At 45.7% G+C, this 26,622-nt stretch overlaps 1 protein-coding gene across 1 annotated transcript in view; it reads left to right on the forward strand.

Annotated features, from left to right (window-relative positions):
- Positions 1 to 26,622, forward strand: part of CALN1 (calneuron 1) — a 125,050-nt gene that overhangs the window by 31,958 nt on the left and 66,470 nt on the right. Inside the window, exon 3 of the mRNA XM_032200984.1 lies at positions 21,876 to 22,019. Coding sequence (XP_032056875.1) covers positions 21,876 to 22,019 — 144 coding nt within the window. The remainder of the gene's footprint in view (positions 1 to 21,875; positions 22,020 to 26,622) is intronic.

Here is a 26,622-nt window from a genome sequence, read left to right on the forward strand (position 1 = left end):
CATCCCCATTACCGGCTGACTTGAGCGGCATCAGAGACACTGCAGACCAAACTGCTGCTTCTGCCTCCATGGAGCTGGTGGGAACAGCCTCAGTGGGTTCTCACTGGAGGTGGCCAAGGTGGGTGACTGCTGGCAGCCCATTGTGTGGCCAAGTGTTGCTCTCTGTCACTCTCTTGGCCTGGGCTGGCGATGGAGTTGGGATGTTGGCCATTCCTATCACATTTTGGGTGCATAAATTCATGTAATAGTGGTATTGAGATGCTATGTTAATAGGGCTGCAGAAGTACCTTGACGGGGAGGTTTGGACTTCTATAAGAAAAGCAGAGTAGGAGTTCCCAGTCTCTCCCAGTGGACCTCATTGACCTGTCCATCTGATGGCTGCTGTTGCTCATGGCAACCTGGGGGATGCTCCTGTCCTCGTGGAAGCTGCTCCAGTACTCCCTGTGGCTGCAGTGGGGTGGCATGGGATTTCTGCCTTGAATATTGAGGGGTTGGTTCTGAGGACCTGGAGGTTTCTTTATTTTCTTCTACTGAAATAAGTTAGCAACAAACCAATGCTGCATAGAAGAGTGATCTTCTGAAGGGCTTGATGGAAGCCCAGCACTTCTGATGTCAGCTGAGCGTTTAGCAGTGGTTGAATAGACCAAGTTAGAAGGACAGATTAGATGAAGTAGGTTTTGTGATTGCTAGACAAAGACTTCTCAGCCTGGACATGGCTGAAGATGTGGTAACAATGTGGGGAGCAAGAATAGGGAACAGCTGTTTATTGTCTGTTCCAGAACAGGAGCTGGAAAATGTAAGATGGAAGTTGGAGGAGGTGTTTCTCAAGAAGCTAAGGTGGATTGTCACATATTGCATGGTTAAACCATGGAACCCCTTGCCACAAGGCTAACAAAATGCAGTCATAAGAGGAACTGGGAACATTCCTGGAAGAAAAGTCTTGGGACTGTTTGAAGCTGAGATGGTCTGCACTGGTATCACCACTTGTAGGCATGGGCAGGCAACTGCTGCTGACAGCTGGAGATACTTGGTTGTCCCGCGGCTGGTCTGAGCACTTCCAGTCCAACTCAGTGCCGTTCCTTGGGAGGATGTGAACTCAGTTTGACCAACGCTGCCCAGGGCGAGCTTTGTCCAGGCTTTGGGTGATCTTAAGGGATACGAGTTCTCTTGAGAGCCCTTCCAGTCCCTCACTGGGATTTGTGTAATGCTGCAGATGTGTTGGACCAAACGGTAAGGAGCAGAAGAGGGAAAGCAGTTGGTGTGCTATGGCAATCAACTAGCTGACCTGCATGGCATTTTCCTTTGCTTGCTGTTTTGTACTGTTAATCAAATATGCTAGAAGGGAATCTCAGATGGGGTGAAAAACTAGTATTAGACTTTATCCTTCCTCTATGTCCCAGGCTACACTGTGTAGATGCAAGGCTGCTCTGTGGCAAGAGAGCAGAGACCCTGTGCCCGGGATCCTGCTGTGCGCTCCTGCTGGGGCACAGTCCCCTCTGCAGGCAGCTGGCAGGCAGGATACAGGCAATGAAAGGAGCACAGCTGGGATTTCCCTCCTCCTTGTTTTCCTTGGCCACTGTGAAATCCCCTGGAGTTACTGGCAACCTGCATAACTTGTAGCAGCTTTCCTTATAGCTCCGATGATGGTGTTTTAGTGCAGTAACGTCTCCAAGATAACCAGCAGATTTTGTCCAGCACAGTGAGCTCAGCTGGAGAGGGAAGTAAAGAGACTCTGCAAGCAGAAGTTGCATTGTGGCTTGGGACACAAACCAGCAGTGTGGTTCTCGTTCTGAGAGAGAAGCTGCTTTCATGGGAGAGGGGTGGAGATGTAGCAGCCATCCCACCTGGTGCCCTGCTGATGTTGAGAAGTGGCCGGGGAGGTGCCGGGAGAGGAGGGGACAGCAGGACAGAGGGGAACACTTGCTGTGCACGCTGGTGGGGTGAAAGGAGCACCGAGGGCAAAGGCAAGTCATTTTCCTTCTCTCTCTGGCATTTTTTTGTTCTCTTTATGTGGCTGAGCAAACTGGACTGCAAAACTCAAACACTTCTACAGCTTCTTTTTTTTTTTTTTTTTTTTTTTTCCCATAACTTCTAAAAACTTCATTTTCATCAAGTTGACTTAGAAAAATTGCCCCTTCTTATTTTTACTGGTTTCTTAGCAAGATGTTCTTCTGACCATTTTTCTTCTAAGGTGGTTTCAAAGCAAGCTTCTGAACTGTGCTGTGCAGATGCTGCAGTGGGACCTTAAGCTGTCCCCTCCCATGGGGGAGAAATGCACAGCTCTGGAAGAGGCCAGAACAGGCAACCTGCAGGGCATATTGCTGAGCCTGTCCCCTTGCTTGATTTAGGAACTTGTGCTATGGTTGCCTTAAGAAAGGGGGTGGTACTGGAGTCTTTTTCTTCCTGTAATTTGTATCTTCGTGCTGGGATTTAGACAAGGGACTAGCTTTACTTTGAATTTAATTATGTATTTAATGGCAAAGCTGCCGAGAACTGTCAGGAGTTTTTTTTTTTTTTTTCTTTTCTTTTCTTTTCTTCATTATATTTCTTATGAATCTAAATAGATTAATATTTGCAAGAAATACTTCCAGAGTAATTTTATCAAAAAACTTCATTACTGCCATGGGAAATTCAATGCAATTTTAATCTGGGACTAGTTCCGCTTTGCAGTCTAGCTAGACTGCAAATTTTAGAGATAGATGCTGTGTGGGTACCATGTCTGTGGCATATATTGTTCATGTATAATATATATTGTACATGTATAATGTATGTTGGTTGTACATGTATAATGTATGTTGTATATGTATATTTTAATGCTATGTTGATCCTGCTGCTGCAACTGCACATATTACCCCTAAGTGTCTATGTAGATGTCTCTTATTTGCAGTTATTTAGTTAATAGTGATAATGAATAAAATCCTCTCTTCACTGTGTTACACAGTTAAAAACAAGACATGCAGTACTTGCAGGTGAGCAGTGTAATGACAGCAGCCAGTAAGGACAACCAATGTGAGCACTGCAGATACGTCAGTGCCTGCTTTATTAAAACTTTAGCCGTGGTGTTTATTTCAGAAGCGAGATTTCCCCTCCCCAGCAGCCCGAGACAGCAAATGAAGTATGCAGAGTGAGGACCTGTGTGGCACTCCTCGAAGCCTGCTGTCAGATTGATTGCTTAAAGTGCATTTGAAATCAAGTGCTGTACAGTCAGCTCTAGATCATTTCACAATCATTTTTCATGTGCCAGTAAGCAAAACCATGGTGAATAATACAGCTGGTTGAAAACGGCAAAGCTACTCAGTCTTGTAAATCCGAGCCGACCTCACCATCTCTTCCCTTTGCCCTTGAGTGCAATGTAATCATCATGACATAAATAACAAGTGCAGCGATATAATAGAATTATATGAGCGCTGCTATTGTGAGTGCTGTAAAAATAAGGCCAGCAATACTTGGAGGAGCCGAGATCAGCGCTGAAATAGAGTAGGGGTTGAATTGATTTCCTTTTCCTTTTATCTGTCAGGAGAGAAGGAAAAGAAAACAAGTCCCACTATGTATGTAAAATCTTCAAGGAGTTTTCTGTGCCTGTTTGCGAGGTGGTGGAGTGGCAGGCACCTGCGTGCTGGCTGCTTCTGAGGCTTTTGCTTCCATCCTCTCCTTTCAATCCAAAGTTTCCATCTAAACTAAGTCCTTGGAAAAGTTATGGAGAAGATTATCCTGGGGGTTACCGAAAGTCAGTTGAAGAACAAAGCAATTATCAGGCATAATCAACGTGGGTTCATCAAGGGAAAGTCCTGCCTTAATAATTTGATCTAGTTCTATGATAAGGTCACCCGCTTGGTGGATGAAGGGAAGGCAGCAGATGTAATCTTTCTGGATTTTTGTAAGGCCTTTGATACCATCCCTGACAGCATCCTTCTGGACAGATTGTCCAGCTGTGAGACAAACAGCTTCATGCTGCGCTGGTGATAAAGTGGCTCAGTGGCAGAGCTCAAAGGGGCCCTTCCAGGGGGTAGCAAACAGGCCTACATCTGGCTGGTGGACAGCCTCCGGCAGTGCTCCCAGGGGCTCGAATCTAGGGCCAGTCCTGTTCAACATTTCTATCAATGATCTGGATGCAGGACTGGAGCGCATCCTCAATGAGTTTGACGACATTAAACTGGGAAGTGACATTAACTTCCTGGAGGGATGAGAAGCCTTGCAGAGGGATACGGATAGGTCAGAGCACCGAACAATCACAGCGGCATGAAGCTGAGCACAGGAATGCCAGGTGCTTCCCCTGGGATAGAGCAGGGCCAGGTACAGGCATGGCTGGGGGGCAGCTCAGTGGGAAGGGGCTGGGGGGGCCAATGGCAGCAGCCCAGCAGGAACCCTGCAAGCCAGGGGGGCAAACCGCACATTGGGGCACACGAAGCACAGCATGGCTGGCCCCAGAGGGGCTGCTCCTGCTGCATTTTGTGCTGCTGTGGCCTCGCCTCAAGCATCGCGTGTGGTTCTGGGCTCCCCAATATAAAGAAGTCCCTGAGGTGCTTGAGCATGTCCAGAGGAGGGCAGGGAAGCTGGTGAAGGGGCTGGAGGGTATGTTCTGAGGGGAGAAGCTGAGGACACCTGGGCTGCCCAGCCTGGAGGAGAGGAGGCCGAGGGGTGGCCACGCTGCTCCCTGCAGCTCCCTGGGGAGGGGAAGCACAGAGGCAGGCGCCAGCCTCTGCTCCCCGGGGACCGAGGGCAGGAGGTGCGGGGACAGCATGGAGCTGCGCTGGGGAGGGACGGCATGGGCACAAGACAAAGTCCCTGTCCCAGGAGGGTGCCAAAGCTGGAACAGGCTTCCTAGGGAGGTGGCTGATGCCCCGTGCCTACCGGCGTTCAAGAGGCATTTGGGCAATGCCCTCGTTAACATGCTTTGATTTTTGGTTAGCCCTGAGGTGGTAGGGGAGTTCAACTGGATGATCTCTGAGCATCCTTTCAAACAGAATCCTACCCTATCCTACCCTACCCTATCCTACCCTATCCTACCCTACCCTATCCTACCCTACCCTATCCTACCCTACCCTATCCTATCCTACCCTATCCTATCCTATCCTATCCTATCCTATCCTATCCTATCCTATCCTATCCTATCCTATCCTATCCTATCCTACCCTATCCTACCCTATCCTACCCTATCCTAAACGTGGTTTCCTCATCTTAAAAGCCTGCAGCAGAGGGATATACCCAATGCCTAATCTCCCAAGCTGGTCCTGTCTCCTGGTCCTCATATGTGCAAACCCTGGGGCTCTGGTTCTGCTCACGTTGCAGTTGGAAGGATGGGGATTTCACTGATGTAAAGCCACCTTCAAGCTTGGCCCTGAAGGGGAGAGCATGAAGGCACAGCTTGGTCTTCAAGTGAGACTGGAGCCCCGCAGGGCTGCAGGGAGGTAAGAAACCAACTTTAGACTGAACTACTCTCAGGAGACATTTCCATTTTGTTTCCTGAAGTTTTCTTCGTATTTGTGAAGGAAAATGCCCAGAATCCCTGGAAAGGTGGCACACAAGCTCAAGGACAGGGGACCCAGAGACAGGTGTGTGTGTGTGTGACCCCTTCTGCAGTCAAAAGGGTTCCACAGAATTTTGTAACACCTGCAGAGGACCTTGAAGTGTTACTTTCCCAAGGAAAGCTTACCAGGAGCCTGAGCTTCTGTGCAGGGCTGGAAGAAGCAGATGTGAACGTGGGAGTGGAAGCCCTTTCCAGAACTCTTGTAGGCTTGGAGAAAGGGAGGCATCAAATGGCTCTTCCAGCACTGGGCTGCAAGTGTAGCAGACAAGAAGAGGGAGGCTTTCTTTTATCTCATCCCTGCCCACTTTCTAAAGGCCACCCCTTGAATCAGACCCAGTTGGAAGAGAAAGTTCTTTTCAGGATTTCTTTGTTTTTCTTTCCTTTTTTTTTTTTTAATCAGCTCTTGCTGCACCTTTTGTTACATTCAGCTTCTCATTTTCTATCTAGTTCGTTGCATGAATAAGATATGGCACATATTTCCCTGACATGTCTACCTACTATAAATACTCTGTCCTTCTGTGGAGAGAAAATATGGGATATATGTATATACATACGTTCTGTATGCTTCTAGAATCCTAAATGCCATTTTTCCAATATTGTGTGTTTAATGGGAATTCACTGATTAGGCGCATAAAAGGCTGCAGAAGATGACAGTTTCACTGTGCTCAGTTTTAATACAAAGAGTACTACGGTTGCTAAGAGACTGATACTTCAAGTTTGGAAATCTTCATCCACACTAGATATATTATCTTGGCAAATTGGACTTTTTGAGTTGGCAGCAAATGGAAAAGAGTAACTTTTAAAAATAGAGATAATTTGGATGACGTCAAAGACATCTGGTGTCCTTTTCTAGAAATGTGAGACTGATCTATTTTGCTTATGTGTATAAATTGCTCTGCACCCAGTGTGAGGCTTTACTTATGCCTACATTCAAGTCTGATGTATTAATAAATTTCCTTTATGCTTAAGCTATTTAGCCAGGTGTACTTTAGTTATACGGGCTTTATGTTTACAGCAGATAGTACCTGTCTGCCCTGTGCCTCTTGGAGTATCATTATGCTTCTTTGCAGAGCAGGACCTCATAGTGCCCAGAAACACCAGGCTCCGCAGTGGCTCAGGCAGGACAGCCAGCTGTTTATCTTTCTGGCTGATTTGCTCCCCCATCCACATACTAACCCTGGCATTGCACACTCAGAGCAGTATGGCTGCAGGCTGTATTACCACCTCTCTAATGGGCTGTGTCTCTCATCCTAATTCCCACCCCAAACTGGTGGGTGCAGAGAAAGGGGGGAGGTGTGTCTGCTCGCAATCATCCCTTATCTTCCCTAATGTGTTTTGGTCTTGAGAAGTGTCAGAGCTCCTGAATGGTAAGGGATGGCTTTGAATGGCAGCCAGAAATCAGCTAGGCACTCTCTCCTGCCGTGCATAAGAGGCAGTTAAGAAGAAAAGAGGGAACTGAAGAAAGCTGAAATGGGCAGCGCGAAGCTGATGTGAGAGAAGGAGAATAAATTAGAAATTATTCAAAGACAGAGGGTGGGAGGAGATGGCACCAGGTCACTGGGGAAGAAGGATTACGCTTGCATAGTGAGTGCAAGGGGAAGGAGAGGAGGGGAGCGAAGCAGCCCAGCGAAGGAAGAGCATGCCAGGAGCGCAGCTGGGATGCATGTAAGGACAGTGATTTAGGGAGGATGGGTGAGAGGAAGCTCAGAATCTGCCTGAGGATTTTCTAGCCATAATGTGTTCTGATGGTGTCTTTCCTAGGGATTCAGCAGGGCACCAGCACCTTAAGTCACATAGATAAGGTATAGCTGTGTTTGCACTCTGGCTTGCATTGCTGGGGAAGGCTGCTCCCCCACTTCAGGTGTTGTTCTGTATCCCAGACAGAGATGGATGGCCAGGTGTAAATTATTTCCGCCCAAGTAGAGCTTAAGCTGGACTTATGCGTGGTTGGAAGGAACACATTTGAATTTTAATATCATCTCTGAAATGCAATTGCAGCCTATGCACTTGATTATGTGTTCAGGTTAGGAGACTTTATGTTATTTTTAGAAATGTTCATTTGCTCCAAGGACCAGGAGATGTTGAAATGGCCACTGAGATGTGAACGTGATTTCTGAAGTATCAAGTGAACATAGATTGAAATGATGACAAAGGCAAGTTACACCTTTTTTTTCAAGCTTAAACAATGCACCATAATTGTATGTCAGAAGTCATTCAGGTTTGATATCATGCCAGCTAATTAAACCATCCTCTCTGAAGAGACTTACTGTACTTTCAGCTTTGCTTTTTCATTCTCAGGAAGGCAGCTCTTGTGTTTAGCTCTCATGTTGGCATTAATTTGGATGGGAACCAGCATATAGGAAACAGGAGCTACGGCCAAATCCTTGTCTTGTTTGACTGGTGTAAGCCAGGTTCATTTCCACCAAAGGTGGTGGAAGGAAGAGGAGGGCCATATGCCATCCCATATACTGCATGCTTCTGCCATCAGTCGTATGGGTGGCTTCTCTCCATCCAAATTTTTGTTGAACATGAATCCCACTGTAGGTTTTGTTCCTCCTGAAGGCATTTGCCTTCAGTGTGTTATCGCTGTTTTCCTTCCACATATGCCATGGGACACAATTCATAGGCTGGTGAAGGTGGAGACACAGTGCAATCAGTTACTTAGTGATGAGGGGTTCATCACTAAGTTGTCACGGGTTGAAGGAGCTCTGTCTTGGGCAGTGAGCTCACCCAGCCAGGTGAGAGACTGGATGAGTGAAGGAAGATCTCCTCTCTCTCTTTTACCAGTTCATTGTGGTCTAGGTCACTGATGGTGCCCAGTAGGCTGTGGGTGGATGAAGGCCACGGGGGGAAGAACTGTGGCCAAGAGGAGATGAAGACATCTCTAAGTCTCCAGGCCTTTCTTTCCCTGACGTGGTTTTAGCATTCAGTGCACAGACTGATTGCCCTAAAGAAAAGGGGAGCAAGGCTGAAACACGGTGGTGTGAAGTACTGAGTTTACTCCTGAAGTTGGAAAATAAAGGCTGTTCCTCATCTAAGTCAGCCTTTTTGGGTGTCCTTACCCAAATGTGGGGTGCGCCTGTGGTGTGTATAGTGGGTACAGCCTAATAGCTATTGGAGAGCTGGGTTTTTGCACCTGGGTACCAAAGTGCCAGCCAAGAGGAGAAGGCTTGACCACAATACAAACATGCCACAATATAGCCAGTGAACACTGGCTGGAAAAAGTATGGTATATTTTCATGAACACAAGGAGGGAGGAGGTATCTGCTGAGAGTCCTTGTAGCCTTTCCTGTAGTGAGGAGAGGCTGCCTGAGCTGGATGATTGAAGTGGCTGGGAAAATCTGGATCCCTTGCAGAAAATCCATCCTCCTGCACCAGGCACTGAGCCTGCTCTGCAGTGTAAAACAGATGTTTTAGCCCTAAAAAAATGCATGTTTTTAATACGTTTCAGTCCTGTGGCCTGCAGGAGTCAAGCAGTTACTGGGGCTTTATTGCCTGTTGTCACTGACTTCTTCAAAGCTTAAATACTCCTAGGCTTAGAGCAGGTGCTACGGAGGGAGCATGCTGCTAACTTCACCCTCATATGGGTACCACTGTCAGAGGCAAGGTGGGGAGGTGCATAGTCCTGGCTGTGTCCTGGGAGCATTGCTCTCAGGTCTGATGTGTGATCTTTTGTGCATTTTCCCCAAAGATCATCCCTCCAAAGAGAGAACCAGCTTCCTCTTGACCAGAGGTGGAGTTCCCCTTGTCTTACCTTTTATGTACCGCTGAGGGTCTGGTTGGGCTGCTCCCAGGATTTGGTTAGTAAAGAATCATGTCCTGGCAAGTGTTTAACATTCATCTACTCCCATGGAAATGGCTTTGGAGGGTGTTAAAACTTGGAGAGCCCAAGCAAGGTTACTCTGCTAGCCAGTGTCCTCATTTGAACAGACCTGATGATCTGTGGAGAGCAAGGTTGTTAGCTGTCTTCTATGTCCCACTGCAAACAGTCACTACTAGCAAAGAGCCTGAATCTCATGTCTCTTACATTGTGCCAGCAGTATTTCTCTTCATTTTTCAGCAGAGGAAAAGTTGCCAAACTCATTCCTGGTTTTGGGACAGGAAAGGAAGGGAAAAAAGTGTTACTGAAAAGTAGAAAATGAAAGGGAAACAAATATTTCAACATTATTTAAGTTGTCTTTAAAGCTCATGGGTAAAGAAATCCCTCTCCAGCTCTTCAGCTGGATTGACCATGCCCACCTCCAACACATATTTTAAAATTGAATTCTCAAAGCATGCTTCCAGGTATACAACATAGAAAAAGTACAGAGATTTGTTCTTAAGAATGCTTTATTGTTATGTGCCTTTGATACGCAGAAACTGTATTTTTGTTCAAAGAACCAGAACAGGAACAAATATTTCAGTCACTCTGCTGAAAATGTTTGGAAGATGCAAGTTTTCAATACAGTATTTTTCTCATTTTCTGCAAAAGATAAACACAGTTTATCTGAAACCTTAAAAGTTTCTCTAACACCTACTATTAAGCACTTTAAGGAAAAGTGGTCTCTGGACACGCAGGTGCAGCCTTTCACATTGTGAGGGTCTGTATCTCAGCGACCTGTTATGCTTCACTTAAACTCCTGCAAAATACAAATATCCTGATCACTGGAATAAATTTTATCAGGGAACACCTTTCAATTATCCATTTATATTTCCAGCTATGGATGTTTTAAACAAATTTTATAGCATCCCTGTCTGGTTTCTTTGGCTAGTAATCTATCTGGGCAATGCTTGGTTCAGGAAAACCCTGGGACTTGGGGTGTCCATTTCCTTAGCCAGAAAGCCCAGGAATAGGTTTGTGTGGATGCAAACCAGGCATTTCAAAGTTAACTTAGCAATAAATACTCTGAAAATCCCTTCCATTTTCCTCCCAGCTGCATTTTCTCAGTCCATAACCTACCCCAGCAGAGTGCAACCTGGAGGACACCTCTGGGATTTAGGAAAGGATTTATTGAGTCCCACCCTGACCCCTGCAACAACTCCTCTGACTTTGCATTGCAAACCTGCTCAGCCACAATTTTTCTGCTGTTTGAGCAGCATCTTTGGGGAGACTGACTAGGCAGATCTCCCCTCATGGTTTGTGTATAGCAGCCTGGGAGCCCTGGTCTAGCACAATACCATATCAGCAAGACAACAGGTTGGAGTTAGCAGATGCAGAATGATAGAACATATCCCGTATGCCAGGACATGTGGCTGGATGCTGCCCAGAGATAAAGACCACAGCAATTACCATTCCCCTCCAATATCTCTTAATACAGTATAGAAACAACTTTTGCTGTTATCGATGGAACTTCAGACAGACAGAATGAAAATCTCAGGTAACAGAGCCCAGAGCAAAATTCTATTTTGTAGTGATTTGCAATGAGTTTGCTGCTATCCGCATAAAGGGATGCTATGGAATTGCTAAAAAATGCTAAGGCTTTATCAGTTTTGCATAGGGTCTGGAAGTGTTGTTGTGGTGCATTTCAGTGCTTCCTGTTCCTAAATGCGTGTGTGGTAGCAATGCTTTGCAGTTGGGATGGGAAAAGCTTTCTAAAATTGCTTTATACTTTGTAAAGCAGTAAACTTGGACCAAACAGTATGGAGGGAGCTAGGGAGCTCCAGCTGATTGTAATTCTTCCAGTGGAACCATTTTCCATCAGAAAAATGCAATGTGATTGCATTCCCTGTTGACAATGGCCTTTTCAACTGAAAATAATAAAAGAGCTTCATTTCAGTAATGCTACAATATTTCATTTTGAATTTAATTTCATTTTTTTAAATATTAAAAAATGTGGCCATGAAACATTGGGACTTCGCTGCAGTGAAGCCTTTTCTGGAAACAGCTCCCGAACAGGAGTGACAGATGAGCTTTGGTTTTGTTACACTGTAAAGACACACGAAGAAAAGCAAACAGACGGGTAGATCAGTGCAATATTTCAGCCGGAATATTTGAAATTAACCCTTTTCATCCATCGTGGCTTGATCATGGCCATTGCAAGGCTGGGGAAGAGGCAGTGCAGAGCTGAGCTGCCCAAAACTCAGCCAAGCACAGGATTGCAATTTCCCAGCCGGCAGAGCTACTGTTTCGGGCAGTGCCTCTGCTGTGTTCGAAGCTGCTCCATCTCCATCCTCCTTTTCCCTGCTTCTGCAATGAGTTCTTACAACTGTCTGCATTACTCAGCTTGCAGCCTTTGGTTTTATCTGGTCTTTGTAGAGGATCCTTCTTTATCTGGGTGTTATTGGCAGTTCTGAAGCTGTTTGGGTAATTAAAGGAATTTCTAGTGTAATTAATAGGTGTCAATGGAGGTGATGGAGCACTGGTCATGTGGGTGATGAGGAGAGAGGTGTGCAGCCCAGCTCTGCTGGCAGTTTGTTTAAAGTTTCTCAGAGATTTGTGCACGTCTGAAGATCATCTTGGTGCAAAAGTGCTCACGGAGTTTGGAGGCTCTAGTGACTGTCAGCTAGAAAAGATCCAGAGGTGCCCAATTTTGACTGTGCAATTAGAAGTGAAAATAAGGAGGAAACAAACAACAACAAAAAAAAAGTTGGCCCAAAGCAAGAGAATCATAGAATAGTTTGTGTTGGAAGGGACTGTTAAGACAGAGAAAAAATAAGAATTAAATTCCCTTCATTAGAACTTGATTTTATGTGAATAAATAGCAGAAATTCCAATTTGTCTCTGGCACTCTGACCGAGACAACATTTCTGGTGTTATTGAATACTTCACAGAAAATTTCCTTGCGAAATGGAGCTTGCTCTGCATTCTTCCTCCAATTGGGCTGGGCTTGTTTGTTCGTAGGCAGAAGCTCATATTCCTGAGTCTCGAAACAGTAAAGAGGGAGAGCTGGAGAGGGTGCATTAAAGTCAGATCTGGTTTGCCAAGCTCCTATGCACAAGAAGTGCTCCCAGTAATTTAATTTATGTGTTATAATCACTTTGGCTTTTGAGGAGAAAAACTGTCTTGTTACAGGATGGAGTAGATTGTGGGACTTGGAGAGCAGAAAATTCACAGGGACGGGCAACTCTGAACTGAAAAATATTAAATCATAGGTGTAGCGTGGTCCTTCCAAGAGACAGTCTCTCACCTTAGGTGGCAATACTGGAGAAACAAGTAGTGGAAATAAATCCCAAGACCTGGGGAAAAATGTGATGATGGGAAAGGGAATAGGGGAATGTCTGCAGCTGTGCCTCCAGTTCCACCTGGAAGAGTTGGTGGAAGAGCAATGAGTAATATTTCACTGCAGTGAATATCACAGGTGTGTGGGTCTATCTCAAAAGTCCAGAGCAGCCACTGCCAGGGACTGAGATGCTTCCCCAGTCCTTAGTATAACCGTATAAAGTCCATATTAAGTTGGGTTTAATGCGCCACTGGGTAGCCATGTGGAAGTTAATTAAAGGCAGAGTGACTGAGAAAGCAATTGAACTCCAGTAAAACTTGCCCGAGGTATTGCCTGTCCTGACGTGAGGTCGTTTTAGGAAAGACAGAAGGATGCCAACTTATCATCATTGTCAGAGCCAATGCTCTGGGTGTTTGAGCTGCTCGTAACAAATGGGTCTCTGCGTAGCTGTTCTGAGGACATTATTCTAAATGGCAGGTACCTACATTTGAATATTGGGCAGTAAATTTCCAACAGAGAGTGCTCAAGCTCTAATTAAGCCTCCTTTGCAAAGTCTACAGAAAGAGCTGCAAGTGATGGCAGAGGTTGTATTTCCTAAGCAGTTATTGCCAGCCAAGACTGCAGACTAAAACTCTCATTTTGGTTAGAAATGTATGAAGACTGTTCTAACAGTGCATCAGTATGGGATGCAAATTATATATATTAAATATATATGTATGAGCAGCTATTATCTCTTCAACATTAATTTGAGCCATTCATAAGCAATATTGAATCAAATCACTCTCATTCTCTGAGATGCTGCAGAGTAGGGTCTTAAGCTCATTACCTATTTATGTCCAGCAAATGTTTAATTTCTGATGATAAATTGAATATTGATGTCAATGAACTAAATCAGCAGCTCACTGATATTACAGGTTTACTTCTTGCCAGCTTAAAAAAAAAAAAAAAATGTTTTGAAGTTGAACAATTCTCTACATGGCTCAGCTATTCCCAGGAAAATATGTACTGTGCATGAGGTTCCCTGAAGTGGGGCAGTGTCATGGGAGGGAAAGTGTGTTGTTTTGAGATATATATTTATATATATATATATATATATATATATATGAGGGGAGGATAGAGGTTGTTTCTTGTTATGAAGAGGTAGTGAAAGAGAAGATTGACTTTTTTTTGAAAAACAGGGGAAATCAGGTCTCTCCTTATTCACCTATTTAGTAGTAGGTTCAGTAATTGCAAACAGAAGCTGTATAACGCATACGAAATTTATCTGTTTTCATACTGGTGATCTTTCATTTTTAGGAGTTGGTTTGGGTTTGTTGTTTCTAAATGAAGGATGAGTAATGCATTATTACTCTACTTAGAACATCCTGGGTTACAACACTTGCAAAGAGCCTCACAAAAACTCTGAGTCTGACTGCCGACCTCGTTAACAGTCCCATCGCAGAGACCTGAGCTGGAAGGGAGCTGAAGCCCAACCAGCATGGGCAGCACACGCTGGCTGAGCTGTGTGGGCCTGGAGACAGACAGATGTGGGCCTCTGGAGCTGAATGCATGGCGTTTTCCAGGACGTTTTCTATGAAAGGAGAAGAACAAAGAACAAGAGGAGAATGTGAGGGTCTTGTAGAACTCTCTGGATTTACATATTTTGCCCTGTGTGTCTATGTGTCTGAAGGTATGCAGCCCTCTCCTCCCATCAGCTGTGCACAGAAGGACATCTGATGGTTGCACCAAACACCGCAGCCAGTGTACGTGTAGGCATACAGGGTCCCATGGGCTGTGCCAGGAGACCAAAATGCCCCTCTGGAAATGGCATTATGGGCAGTACTGGCTGCAAATCCATCTCCTGCAGAGTGACAGTGATACGTGGTAGTCTTGCATAAAATGCTGAGACCTTTAAAAAGATGCTCTCTATCCAATGAATAGAAATGAGACATTTGCTTATGCAGCCAACATCCATCCTAATGCTGCTATTTATAATGGATTGTGGATGCTCAAAAAGGGCTACATTGTGAGACGTTTGGTTGAGAGAGTGGAACCACAAAGCCAAGAATGCAGCAATACATAAAGAGGACCAGAGATCTGGGCAAAGTTATTTAACAGTGATAGACAGATGATACATTTCAGCATGTTAACATATGAAGAATTAACACAAAATTGCTTTTTGTTTTGTTTTTGTGACCACTAAAGTGTGTGCTGATATATTTGGAGCAAACATTTGTAGTCTAAAATATTTTTCTTAGCATGCTGAGGAGGAGGGGCATGGGCTGGAAGAGGTGAAGCTGGTTTCTCCTGCTGGAGGTGACTCGGTGAGAGAAACCAAAGATGTCCAGAACGGATGAAGCCACATTTTGAAATGCTGCAGTCATTTCTCCTGTGTGCATCTGCTCCCTGCATTCTGAAACTTTTTTTTTTTTCTAATTGCCAGGCTAAATTTGCACATATCCATTTGTTCTTGGACCAATATTGCTCTTCACCTCAAATAGCTTTTCTCTGTCCCCAGGATGTCTCCTTCCTCTCCTCAGTGCATTGCAGATGGAAATCAAAGTGCCTCGGCAAGCTGAGCCCTGCTCTTCTCTTGCCATTTCCATCACCTCCAACCCCCTTTGCATTTCTTTCACCCTAAATTCAACCCTTCCTCCTTAGGACCAGCCTTTGCCTTTCCTAGGCACTGGAAATTGAATTATTTTGCATCATTTAATGGTCAAGGGCCAAAGCATGGTGTCTCTGACCTTATGCATCCTTCTGGGATGGAGCTGAGCAGAAGCCCTGCTTGTCTCTGACCACATTAGGGAAATTTATAAGGGAGAATGGAAGCTGCTGTTTTGCCAAGTTCTTCTGACAGCTGGCTTTCAGCACAGCACTTCCCCGCTGGCTCCGTGCAACACTGCAGGACTCAAGCAATTACAAACAGCTCAGCACGCGCTGTCCACAGAAGGGATGAAGCCACATTTGCGGAGCATCCTCATGCAAAGGAGTGTGACTGCTGCTGTCCACACTGGCTTGTCCTCAGAGTAAATATCTTCAGATTTTCCCAATCCAGCTCCTGTTGCTTGTACTAAAAGCTTCCAATATCTAGTATGAGCAGATAGCCTTTATGTTGTGCATTTGTAAGGTAATGGGGTGTTCCTGCAGGTTATTTGGAAAGTGTTAAATATGTTTGGGAACATAACCACAGGAATTGTCATTTCCACAAATCATATTTTACCATGAAAGGAAAAAAAATAATCCAGCGAAGTTATGTATGAAACAGCCCTGTCCCTCTAAGGAAAAATAAAACAAGGCACTTAGTTTTGAGGCAGACTTTTCTGAGCTGAGATACTTCATCAAGTTGATTAGCACCAGTTTGCTTTGTCTGTTTGACATAACTACCTCTATCCAAGCTGCCATAGCTCTGGGGCTACTTTTAAGACCAGGCATTTATACCCCATTTCCAGCTGCAGCCTTGGTCTGTGCATGTTTTTGGTGATGCTGAGTGGACCCGCACTGACAGCACTTAAATCCTGAGCTTCAGTGCAATGCTGCAGTGTTTCAGATAATTCAGGTTGATGTGGCCCCAGATTGCAGCGAAACTTTTTTGGGATGCTGAACTGTTTTACTGAGATTGGAGATAACCAAATGAAATATTTTGACGCTTTAAATTAGATTTTTTTTTTTTTTTTTTTTTTTTTTTTTTGGGGGGGGGGAAGGAGCAGGGAGCATTACCATTAGATGAAAAATTTAGTTATTTTGGCACTTCATTGCAATTTGTGGTGAAACAGAAGTGTAAGAATAGCAGATGGAGGGATGGAAATTTCCAATTTTTTAAACAGGCATAGTAGTTACGAGGCTTACTTAACACTTCACTCAAGGATGTGCTATTTGCAGCTTTTAGATCATTCAGTTTGTACTTTGGTGCCCAAACCTGCAATTAAGAGAATGAGATGACTCGCAAGATTTAGGGTGGTGGTATTTCTTCTCCTATCATACTAATGAAAATAACCATATAGGACTCTGATTGTAATTACCGTGCACTTAGGGTGTGGTAGTTACAGTGTAATTACAAAATTTATTAGGGTGGTATTTATACCCAGTGAAGTAAACTGAAACCATCTGCAGTGCCCGAGGGTGGCTGGTGGACACCGATGGCTCAGGCTGAATTTATCTCCTGGAGCATCATGATTCATTCTCATTCAGGAAGCAAAACAAGAAATAATGATGGTTGCCTCTAGTTACCAGTCGCAGGGAAATCATCAGTAAATAAAGCTGCTACTGAACTTCAAGAAGGGATGAGCTGGGGAGGTTGGAAGGAGAGCGCAAGGTCACCTCCTGCACACCCAAAGCTGCTGTGATTGTGGAAAGCTGTTTTGAAGGGCAGTGTGTTGGAAAGAGTGGGTGGATGAGGATGTTGTCTTTGGGTCTTGCTGGATGCAGAGAGTTAACGACTTGCTAGACTGGATGTCAGGTCCGACTCCAACGGTGGTCTTCCTTCATGCCCTTCAGAGAGGTAATTAGAAAAAAAAAAATCTTCCTTTCCCCGATTCTTCCCTTCTTTTATCCTAGACGAGTGTGAGGGTAACTGATTTCCCCATAATAGGGGTGCTTGAAGGTGCAGCTGCTAAATGGAATGAAAGAAGGGGTATTAGTCAAAAGCAATCCCTTGACGCACAGCTTTTGAATGCTCAAATAACTGGGAAACGAGTGCTGCATGTCCAGCTGCCTGAAGAGAAACATTGGGCTGAAGTTCTCTGAGAACAATGCCTGCAAACCCAACTCACAGGAGGTGAACCAGGCACCCAAGTCCTCCAAAAGCTATGGGAGGTTATGGAACCAGGCTTTCTTTGCAGGATATTTTGGCTGGATTTGCTCATTTTCCTTGGAGCAGACAGGAAATGGAAACGTTTCCTTCTTTAGTTCCTAAGGAAGCTTGAAAGGAGCCTTATAAGGGACTGATCTCCATCAGTGGACAAGCAGCACAGGTCCCACCAGTGCTCCCTACAGTGGTGGTACCCCATCCCCGTCTTTGCCCCGTTGACTCCCAGGTGATTGCCCTTCTGCTCTCAGCTCACACAGCACTGTGTCCTTGCTTGGCTTATTGTCCTGGCAACTCTTTCACTCTTGACACCTGGAAACTCTTGACACCTGGAAATTGAATTAATGTTGTGTCCGCCCCCTCTATGAGATCATCATTGAAGGAGTTAATCAGGACGAAGCCGATGCTGATCCCTGCTCTCCCTTGTTCACCTGAACACTGCTCAGCGTTATACATCACACATGGTCCATCGGACAGTCTGTGTCTCAGCAGTAGTGTCATTCGCTGGTGGTATTTGATTTAATTCTGGGAGGGAGATGGTTTTGTGCTCCTAATGGTTGCTTCCTGTTGTCCAAGCATTTTTATATTGAAATCACCTTGTACTGAAGAGCAGTATTGCTGTTCCCAGGGGCTGGAGAAATTGAGGCATGGAGAAGAGCACTCAGGGGCTAGGCTGAGCTCCTTGAGAAGTAATGATACCTGGGGCTCAGGCAGGAAACTGGGCTTCCTGTTTTCTAATTCTTTCTATATTTTCTCTCTCTCTTTTTTTTTTTTTTTTTTTTTTTTTTTCTCTTTACCCATTAAGATAGTTCTGTGTCAACTTCCTATATACAAGAGTAGAAGGAGATACTCTAAAGTGAAGTGGGGAATAGGTATTTACTAATGCCCCAAGGGAGGAGTAATCCAGGTGTACATGCTCAGGGCTGCTGCCATCCAGGCTGGGCTGCTGGAGCAGCATCACTATGGCACCCAATCCCCCCTCCCCTCTTGTCTTTACTCTTCCTTTAAAAGACAAAACAGAGCTTTGTTTTTCCTGATCAGAGTAAAGCATCCCCATGCAGAGCAGCTGGCAGCAGAAATGGCAGAGGTCTCAAACTTTCTCCCAAGCCAGGCAGCATCTTTGTTGAGAGATTTACTCCATGGACCACATCCGCGCCCAGTTCTGAGACAGGAGCATCAGTTGCTATGGTGACTTATTTGGAAAAGTCATATGGGGAAAGTGCCGATGTATTTTTAGCTTTGGGTAATGAAATTTAACAGCTGGAAATAAAGGTGAGGACCAGACAGGGTGCTGCAGGTTCATGGACTGTGGTTTGGGACGGCTTTACAGCAGCGCTGGCAGGGCTGTGTTTGAGGAGGATGCTCAGCCTGGTCGCTCATGTGCTGGATGCCGTTCAGGGCAGTGCCTGCAAGTATGTCGGAGGAGCAGGAATCACTATAAAGAAAAGCTGATAAGGAGGTGGTGGTACATGTAAAGATAAAGAGGAGGCACTGTGAGGTCGTAGCTGCTTCGTGTACAGTGTGTTCAACCTATAAATAGCTCTTCAAATATACCTCTGCACAAGTGGTATTTATAGACTGAGAAAAAAAAAAAAAAAAGCTCCATTTGGGGTCAGGAGTTGGTGTGTGAAGGCTATTTCAGGTTTTGTCAAGAGTTCACGTTTCTGGAAGGCATGGAGCAGAGCTAGAACTCTAATGTGTTTGGTTTGTTTGTTTTTTGTTTTTTGTTTTTTTCCTCCAAACAAGCTTCAAATTTTGTTGTGCTGTTAAATGCAACTTCTGAAATTGGTGTATCTGGAGAGAATGCTTGCTAAACTGAAACTCAGATATCCTACTGAGAAGCTCCTGTACAGATGTAATTTATTCATATAATTTGGATCAGTCTAAATTGTGTGTAAACTTTTCTGAAGGTAGACTCTTATTTTATTTTCTAAAACACTTTCTCAGCTCCCTGCAGTATTTTTAGTTTTCATCTTCAGCTGTCAGAAGTTTATTTTAAAATTAATTGATTTCAATGTAATATTTACTGCACTTTAGCTTTCAGCACATCATATGAAAATAGATTTCACTACAGCTGGCAGTGTCTAATGGGATTTGTTCCTACTCCAAAGGCTCTCTGCATTATGTACCGATACTTCCAGACGAGCCTGCTTTGAGCAGCCTCACCACCTTTTCATATCGCTGAGCTTACACTGCTTGGGCTGGCAGGGAGACAAAGTGGATCCAGGCAAATGTTTAAGTTTAAGGGAGTCACAGCTGATGCATACCTGCACCCAAAGTGTAGATATTGCAGATCTGGCACAATATGCACTGAAAGTAATAGGATTTACCCTTTGTGCATCAGTGGGCTCTTTTGCTGGATTAAAAATTGATCATAGCTCATCCTGATAGCCACAGCTATGATGAAGATTTAGCAGGACGTCACAGAGGTGCCCTGGCCATGGCACATCACCAGGGTGTTGCACATAACAGAGAGCAGCTTACGTGAATTGGCATAGACTTTGCTAAGGCACTGGAGTCTTCAAGGGAGGTGGTGAACTTTGATGGGAGGTGATTGAGAAGCAGCCTTTAGATTGTAAAGTTTTAAATAAGGTGTTAGCAAACACATCACTGAAGTAATTTCCTGGTGCTCTAGGAAGCTTCCAGCTTTTTCCCATGAAGACCAAAGAGCATCCCTCCGTTATCACTGGGGAACAGAGGGAGGTGGTGTGATGGACTCCATGGCAGGACCAAGAATGTTTTCTTGCCTTTGAGGCTTAATGCCTGACCTACCCAGAGCTGGTCAGGCGTTTTTCATCCAATCTGTTTTCTGGTAAAGAATACATTATTTTTTAGTTTTATTCTTCTGCAAAACCTGCTAAGCTTTCCCTCCTACTTCTCCAATGAGATGCTTTCACGTGAATGCTAAACTCCTCTGAGCAAAGCTGCAGAGAGCCCCACATGGTGGTTTCCCACACATCTTCATTCTCTGCTGCCTCTTGACCACCCTTCATCTCTCCCAATACACCCTCCAGCAGTGGGATTTCCACAGCCTCTGTCTTAGCATGGGACAGGGGCTGTGTATCTCACCTGGGAGGCACAGTCTGTGGAGGGGATGAGGACATCTCCAGGTGATAATTTGTCCCAGCATCCATGAGACTTCACTCATGTTTGCCCCAGGGCTGTGCAGGTTTTATTGCTGGGAGGGGCTGTGGTGGAGGCACCTCTGCACTGATGAGCTGCTCTTTTTTGCAGGCAGCACCTGCGATAGGTAGGCAGACAATACCTTAAATAACTAATAATAAACATATCGCAGCAAAGGTCATGAAGGGCTGACTGACATGTGGTTGCCAAACCAATTAATTGTTGACTTTCTTCTCAAAGGATGTAATAATAAGGCATCTTGTGTTTTCCTCTCCACAGCATGATGCAGAGACCATTTAACCAAAACGAACAATTCAGTGCCTTTTTCTCTCTCCACCTCCAACCAAATATTCTCAAGTAAACATGCTCCCAGCTGGCCAAAATGTTCAAAGTGCTCTGCTTGGCATTTGCAAGTCAAAGCCACTTTATATGGGGAGCTCAGTGGTGGTCTTCAAGTTACGAGACCTGTGAGAAGTGGGAAAGGCGCGGAGCTGTTGAGGTGGCAGACTCGTGTGGTCGTTCACAGGGGTATGCAAGGGGAGAACAGATATTAAATGCTGAGGAGGGGGGGAAGGAGGGGAACACACCAGAATTAGGAATCAAAACAAAGTCAAATGTCAGCATCTGAGCCAGGCTGAGGAAGAATGATGGAAGTGATTCCTTTGACACTGTCAGCATTTTATTGATCTGAGGCTGTTTATTGCTGAAACAGTTGTAAATTAGAGAGGAGCTAGGAAGAGGAGGGAGAGATGGAGAATGCCCTGGTACACTTTAAAAGATGTACACCTGCATTTTTTGGGCAAAGGAGGACTCAGTTGCAGAGCCCTGCACCTCTCAGGGGAGGCAGTCGGCACCCAACTGCTGCTGTGCACGTAGTTGTGTAGGAAGTGTCAGGGCCTGGTATGATGTGCAGTAATTTTGTCTTGCAGGCATTCTGAGCGGCTTGGAGAAGGGCTGCTGGAGAAGCCCCTGGGGCTGGGGTGTGCAGGGGGGCATTCCAGCAGAGCAGGATGGCTCTGGGGGCAGATGCTTCAGAAAGGAAAGGAGATCAACATGGAATGAATACATAATTTTGCACAGAAAATAGGTAGTGTGAGCATTGATGCTGTTGTATAAATCTATCTGCATACAATGTGAGTGTATGCACCCATGAACATATGATTACCTTGACTCAAAATTATCAAATATGTCACATCAACATTAAAAAAGGCCATATATGCTGCTGCTTTGTCCCCTATGCACAGGTACATTGACCAGGAAGTCGTGCACCATAATAACTCTTCTTCCCTCTCCATTGCAGAAATCCGTGAAGCTTTCCGGGTGCTGGACAGGGATGGGAATGGCTTTATATCCAAGCAGGAGCTGGGCATGGCGATGCGCTCGTTGGGATATATGCCCAGTGAGGTGGAGCTGGCGATTATCATGCAACGCCTCGACATGGACGGTGAGTACTCACTCTTTGTTCTTCTCTGTTACCAGCACAGGGTGGCTTTCCCAGTGCGTTGCAGCCCATGTGTGGGGCTCAGAGAGCTCATGGTCACCAAGGAACGTCTTGGGTGGACGCTTGGGTGAGGTGTTGCCATCCACTACAACAAGTAAAGATGAGCACAAGCCATCCACCTCCCGTACATACACCTGCCTCTCAGGCAACCCTTGACCCACCTTGACCAAACCTTGAACCATTGAGCCATAGAATCATTGGGGTTGGAAAAGACCTCTGAGATCATCTCATCCAACCATCACCCTACCACCAATGTCACCCACTAAAAAAACATGTCCCTACACACCATGTCCAACCTTTCCTTGAACACCTCCAGGGACGGTAACTCCATCACCTTTCTGGGCAACCCGTTCAATGCCTGACTGCTCTTACTGAGAAAAAATGTCTCCCATTTTCCAACGTGAACCTACCCTGGCACAAATTGAGGCCATTCCCTCTAGTCCTATCACTAAGTATCTGCGAGAAGAGGCTGACCCCCAGCTCCCCACACCTTCCTTTCAGGTAGTTGCAGAGTGTAATGAGGCCTCCCCTGAGCCTTCTTTTCCCCTTACTAAACACCCCCAGTTCCCTTAGCCGTTCCTCACAGCACTTGTGTTCCAGACCCTTCACCAGCTTCGTAGCCTTTCTCTGGACATGCTCCAGGGCTTTGATGTCCTTCTTGTAGTGAAGGCCCAAAGGTGAACACAGCAGTAAAGGTACAGCCTCACCAGCGCGGAGTACAGTGCGACGATCACCTCCCTGGTCCTGCTGGCTGCACTATTCCTGACACGAGCCAGGATGCCATTGACCTTCTTGGCCACCTGGGCACACTGCAGGTCATGTTCAGGTGAACATCAACCAGCACCCCCAGATTCTCTGCACATCTTTCCAGCCATTCTGCCCCAAGCCTGTAGCATTGTATGGGGTTGTTGTGGCCAAAGTGCAGGACCTGGCTCTTAGTTAGAAGAAGATAAAGCAGCTTTGTCAACCTTTCTCTGCAAAGCTGAAAATGTTCTTTTGCAAGACCATTGTAACCTTTCTGTGCTTGTTCCTGGGCAGCACCTGGCCCAGTGATGCTTACTGGGACATGACCTGGGCACCCAACAAAGCAGCATGGTCCTACGGCCTCACTGCTTCTTGCAAGTAAAAGATGCTGTGGATGGGAGCTGTGCTGTGTCGTAATGAAGTGTTGCTGGGTTTTGAAAGAGAAGTTTAGAAGGGTGGAATAATTCTGAACAAAGTCCTGCTGTGAGAGCTCCTTGAACGATTACAAAGAGGTAATAAAAGAAACAGAACCCACCATTTACGGGAGCTGAGAAATGCAGCATCAGGACGATGGAGCCAGGGGGGACTTTTTAACTGCTGCAAAGCTACAATCAGAGCTGATCGCAACAAGCAGGCTGTCTTTAAAATGTCCTTGGTCAGAGCAGAAAGGGAAACCTTCCTGGTGCAAGGAGGCTGGGCTACAAATCCAGCCTCCTCCCTCCCTTCTACAGGCAGATGTAGCAGGGTGGAAAAACTGAGGAAAGGTAAATGAAATAATGCCAAAGCAAAGCACACTGGATGCAGACCTGGTCTGAGGGGGGATGCGCAGCATGCTGATGTGACACTGGCATCCTTGAGAGACCACTGAAGAGCAGAGTCCATGGGAGGTGGTGTCAGCTCCAACCTCCCTGGAGACATCAGAATTGAATACCCCTGTGAGATGCAGGGTACAACTGTATTCATCAGGCAGAGGAAGGGTGACAACCTCCTTGAGGGTGTTTAGAGGCTCTCCTAGGCAAGGAGAGCAAATAATGCAAAATCTGGCGGATGGAGATGATCAGTTGTTGAAGTGATCTCATTCCTGAAAGAAAAGACCCAAAAAAAAAATATTTAAAAAAACATCACTTTTAAAAGCATTTTCTCCAGAAATGATTGTTTGCACCTTGTTATGTTCTGGCCTTTCCTAGCAGACCAGGTGATTTCTCTTTAGACTTTGCAAACGCCAGACTCAGTGTGGTGCCAATTCATGGGGTCTTTTACTAAAACTCTGTGTTTTTTTGGAAAAAGAGTGCTGTGGACTTGGCTGCCAGTTCTGATTCATCTCCAGTTATTCCCTGACTCTCAGTCTCACAGACTGGAGACTTTGGCACTCCTCCTTGTACACTCCTAGTGTGCAGGGACCTGTAAGCCGAGAGGTGGAGTTAAAATGTAGAGTAATGGGCTGCAGATGGAAGGTGTTAAATTCCTGTTGGAGGTCTTTTAGAAAGCTCGGTGTGTTTTCTGCCAAGATGGGGAGTGATCTTCCATCTTCCAGCTCAACAGTTACTACAGGTCCAAAGATTCAGTCCAGGGGTGCTGGGTCCTGTTCTGGGTCCCGTGTCTCGGCTGCCTGTTGTTGCAGTGATTTGGGCAGGACATTTGGGGATGGGACCAAATCTGTGAAATGTGAAGGTCAAATGGGCCAGACACTAAAACAAGACTGGGTAATGGGAAATTCCTTAGGCACTGAGTGAATAGGGGAATATTATGTGCAAGATTTACCTTGCCTGCAAATTGAATTAATGCTATACAGATTGAATTAATATTACGTAGCTTATGGCTACTTCTCCAATGGATTGTCTCGGAATGTTGTCTTGTCATATCCAGACTTTTTTTCCATGTTTTAGCTTGAAATACACAGTGTGAACCAGCAATAGCTTCCTCCTTCCTCTCCCACTGTGTGAGAACATTATTCAGTAGCAGGGCTTGAACCCAGTGAGCTCTGGGGGGTGTTGTGCATGCCCTGCGCTCCCAGGGACAGCATTACCCTGCCTCCTGTATACTCTTCTTGGGGGCTGCTGAATTTTTCCAAGGCTTTGGCACAATACTGGGGGGGTGGGGAGCTCAGCTGGATGAAAGGCCCCACTTAAGGATGAGTCCCCAGGGCCAGGAAAGCCAGGGGGGAGGCAGTAATCCTCCTGCACTTCCCCAGGTACCTGATGTTACAGCAGGTAGTGTGGCCAGACAGACGCTTCTCCACACAAGGCTGCTGCCAGTGTCTGCTAATAATGAGGTAATACGATTGGCAGTGGTTTGTATTTAATCTGAACCAGCCCGAACAGACCTAGTACAAACATATGGTTTTCGTCAGAAATTACCTTGGGATTGCATTCGTGTTGCAGGATGGCAGAGTATCTGCCGTGGCTTATTTAACTGATGGGCTTCTAATAATGAGCAATTGGAGCTGGCCTGTTTGGTTTTCGTTGCTCACTGTTTTCTGTGGGGATAAGGAGGGAGGCTCAGGCATCTGGGTCAGGCTGCAGGGTGGAGAGACCATTGAGGTGTGGGAGCTGCATGGCCTCGCTGTGCTGGACCAAACATGTTGCACTGTATGCTGGAGTGCTTTTGTGGTTGTGCATGAGCTAATATGACATGAACATTTGGCACCTGTATGTCACCAGCCAGAAAGGATCTCACTGAGCTTGGTAAACAATGCAGGGCTGAGCTCCAGAGCTGCCCAGTGACAGAGCTTTTGGGGCTGAAGCTTGCAGCTTTTCAGTAATGCACAGAGAAGCTCCAGATCAGAGCAGAAATGGAGGTGCATTTCATAATTCATTGCATTTGAAGGCAAAATTTAGTTGGTTAGGAAACACTGCTTGAACCTGAGTGAAAATGGCAACTGCTCAGCTTGGATCTTGCTAAGAATGCCTTCAGAGATGTCTCAGGGTTTTAATGCCTCCATGAAGGTGATGAGTGCTGCCATCACCCTCCCATCACAGATGTCACCCCAGCAGCCTCTCACTTTGCCTCTCACCAGGGTACCACTGTGTTACTGGCATGGAGGGATCGCCTTCATGGGTTGCCTTGATGCCAAGGCGCTGCTTGCAGTGTTCCCCTTCAGTCTGTTATTCTCCCTAGAGGTTTCTTGTTTTACGTCCTGACCAAGCCAGATCTGTCTTTACTCATGGGAGCAAATCCTGCTCTTGGTGCAGTGATACGTGCAGCAAAGCACAGACCATGTTCCCCGAGAAGCTTCCTGACAGCAGCTGAAACCAAAAGGGAAATTTGTCAGGCATCTGATTACCTGACCTTTGTCTTTGTGTCATGAATTGTTCGCTTTGGCCACCACTTAAAAATTTTCTAAATTGTGTTTTGTTTTATTATGATTGGCTACATCCCTATTATACTGACTGCATTCTTCCGATGGAAAATAAGCCTTTCGTTTCCTTCTTCTTCTGCTCCTCCCTTTTCTTCTCAGCTCTGAGTGGGGGACAGGTGGAAGCATCCTCTCTTTCCCCACGAAAATTTTAAGAGCCACGTCAAATCCCAAGGGATAATTTAATTTCAAATATTGCAGGTTCCATTAAACATGGATGTGGTGATGTTGCAGACATGCTGGGCTGTGTCTCAGCCCTGGCAGTGACATAGTGGAAATGATAGTAATGAGTGGATTTGCCCACGGGGAATGTCAGTGGGGTGATGCTAATGATGCTCAAGAGCTCTCAAATGTCCTCCAGGGCCCAGAGGATACTCCTGTCCATCGGGATTATGGCGATGAGGATTGGTCTATGCCACAAAGCCTATGGCACATGGAGAAACTTGG

Source organism: Aythya fuligula, chromosome 20, assembly GCF_009819795.1.
Source record: "Aythya fuligula isolate bAytFul2 chromosome 20, bAytFul2.pri, whole genome shotgun sequence".
Classification (NCBI taxonomy): Eukaryota; Metazoa; Chordata; class Aves; order Anseriformes; family Anatidae; genus Aythya; species Aythya fuligula.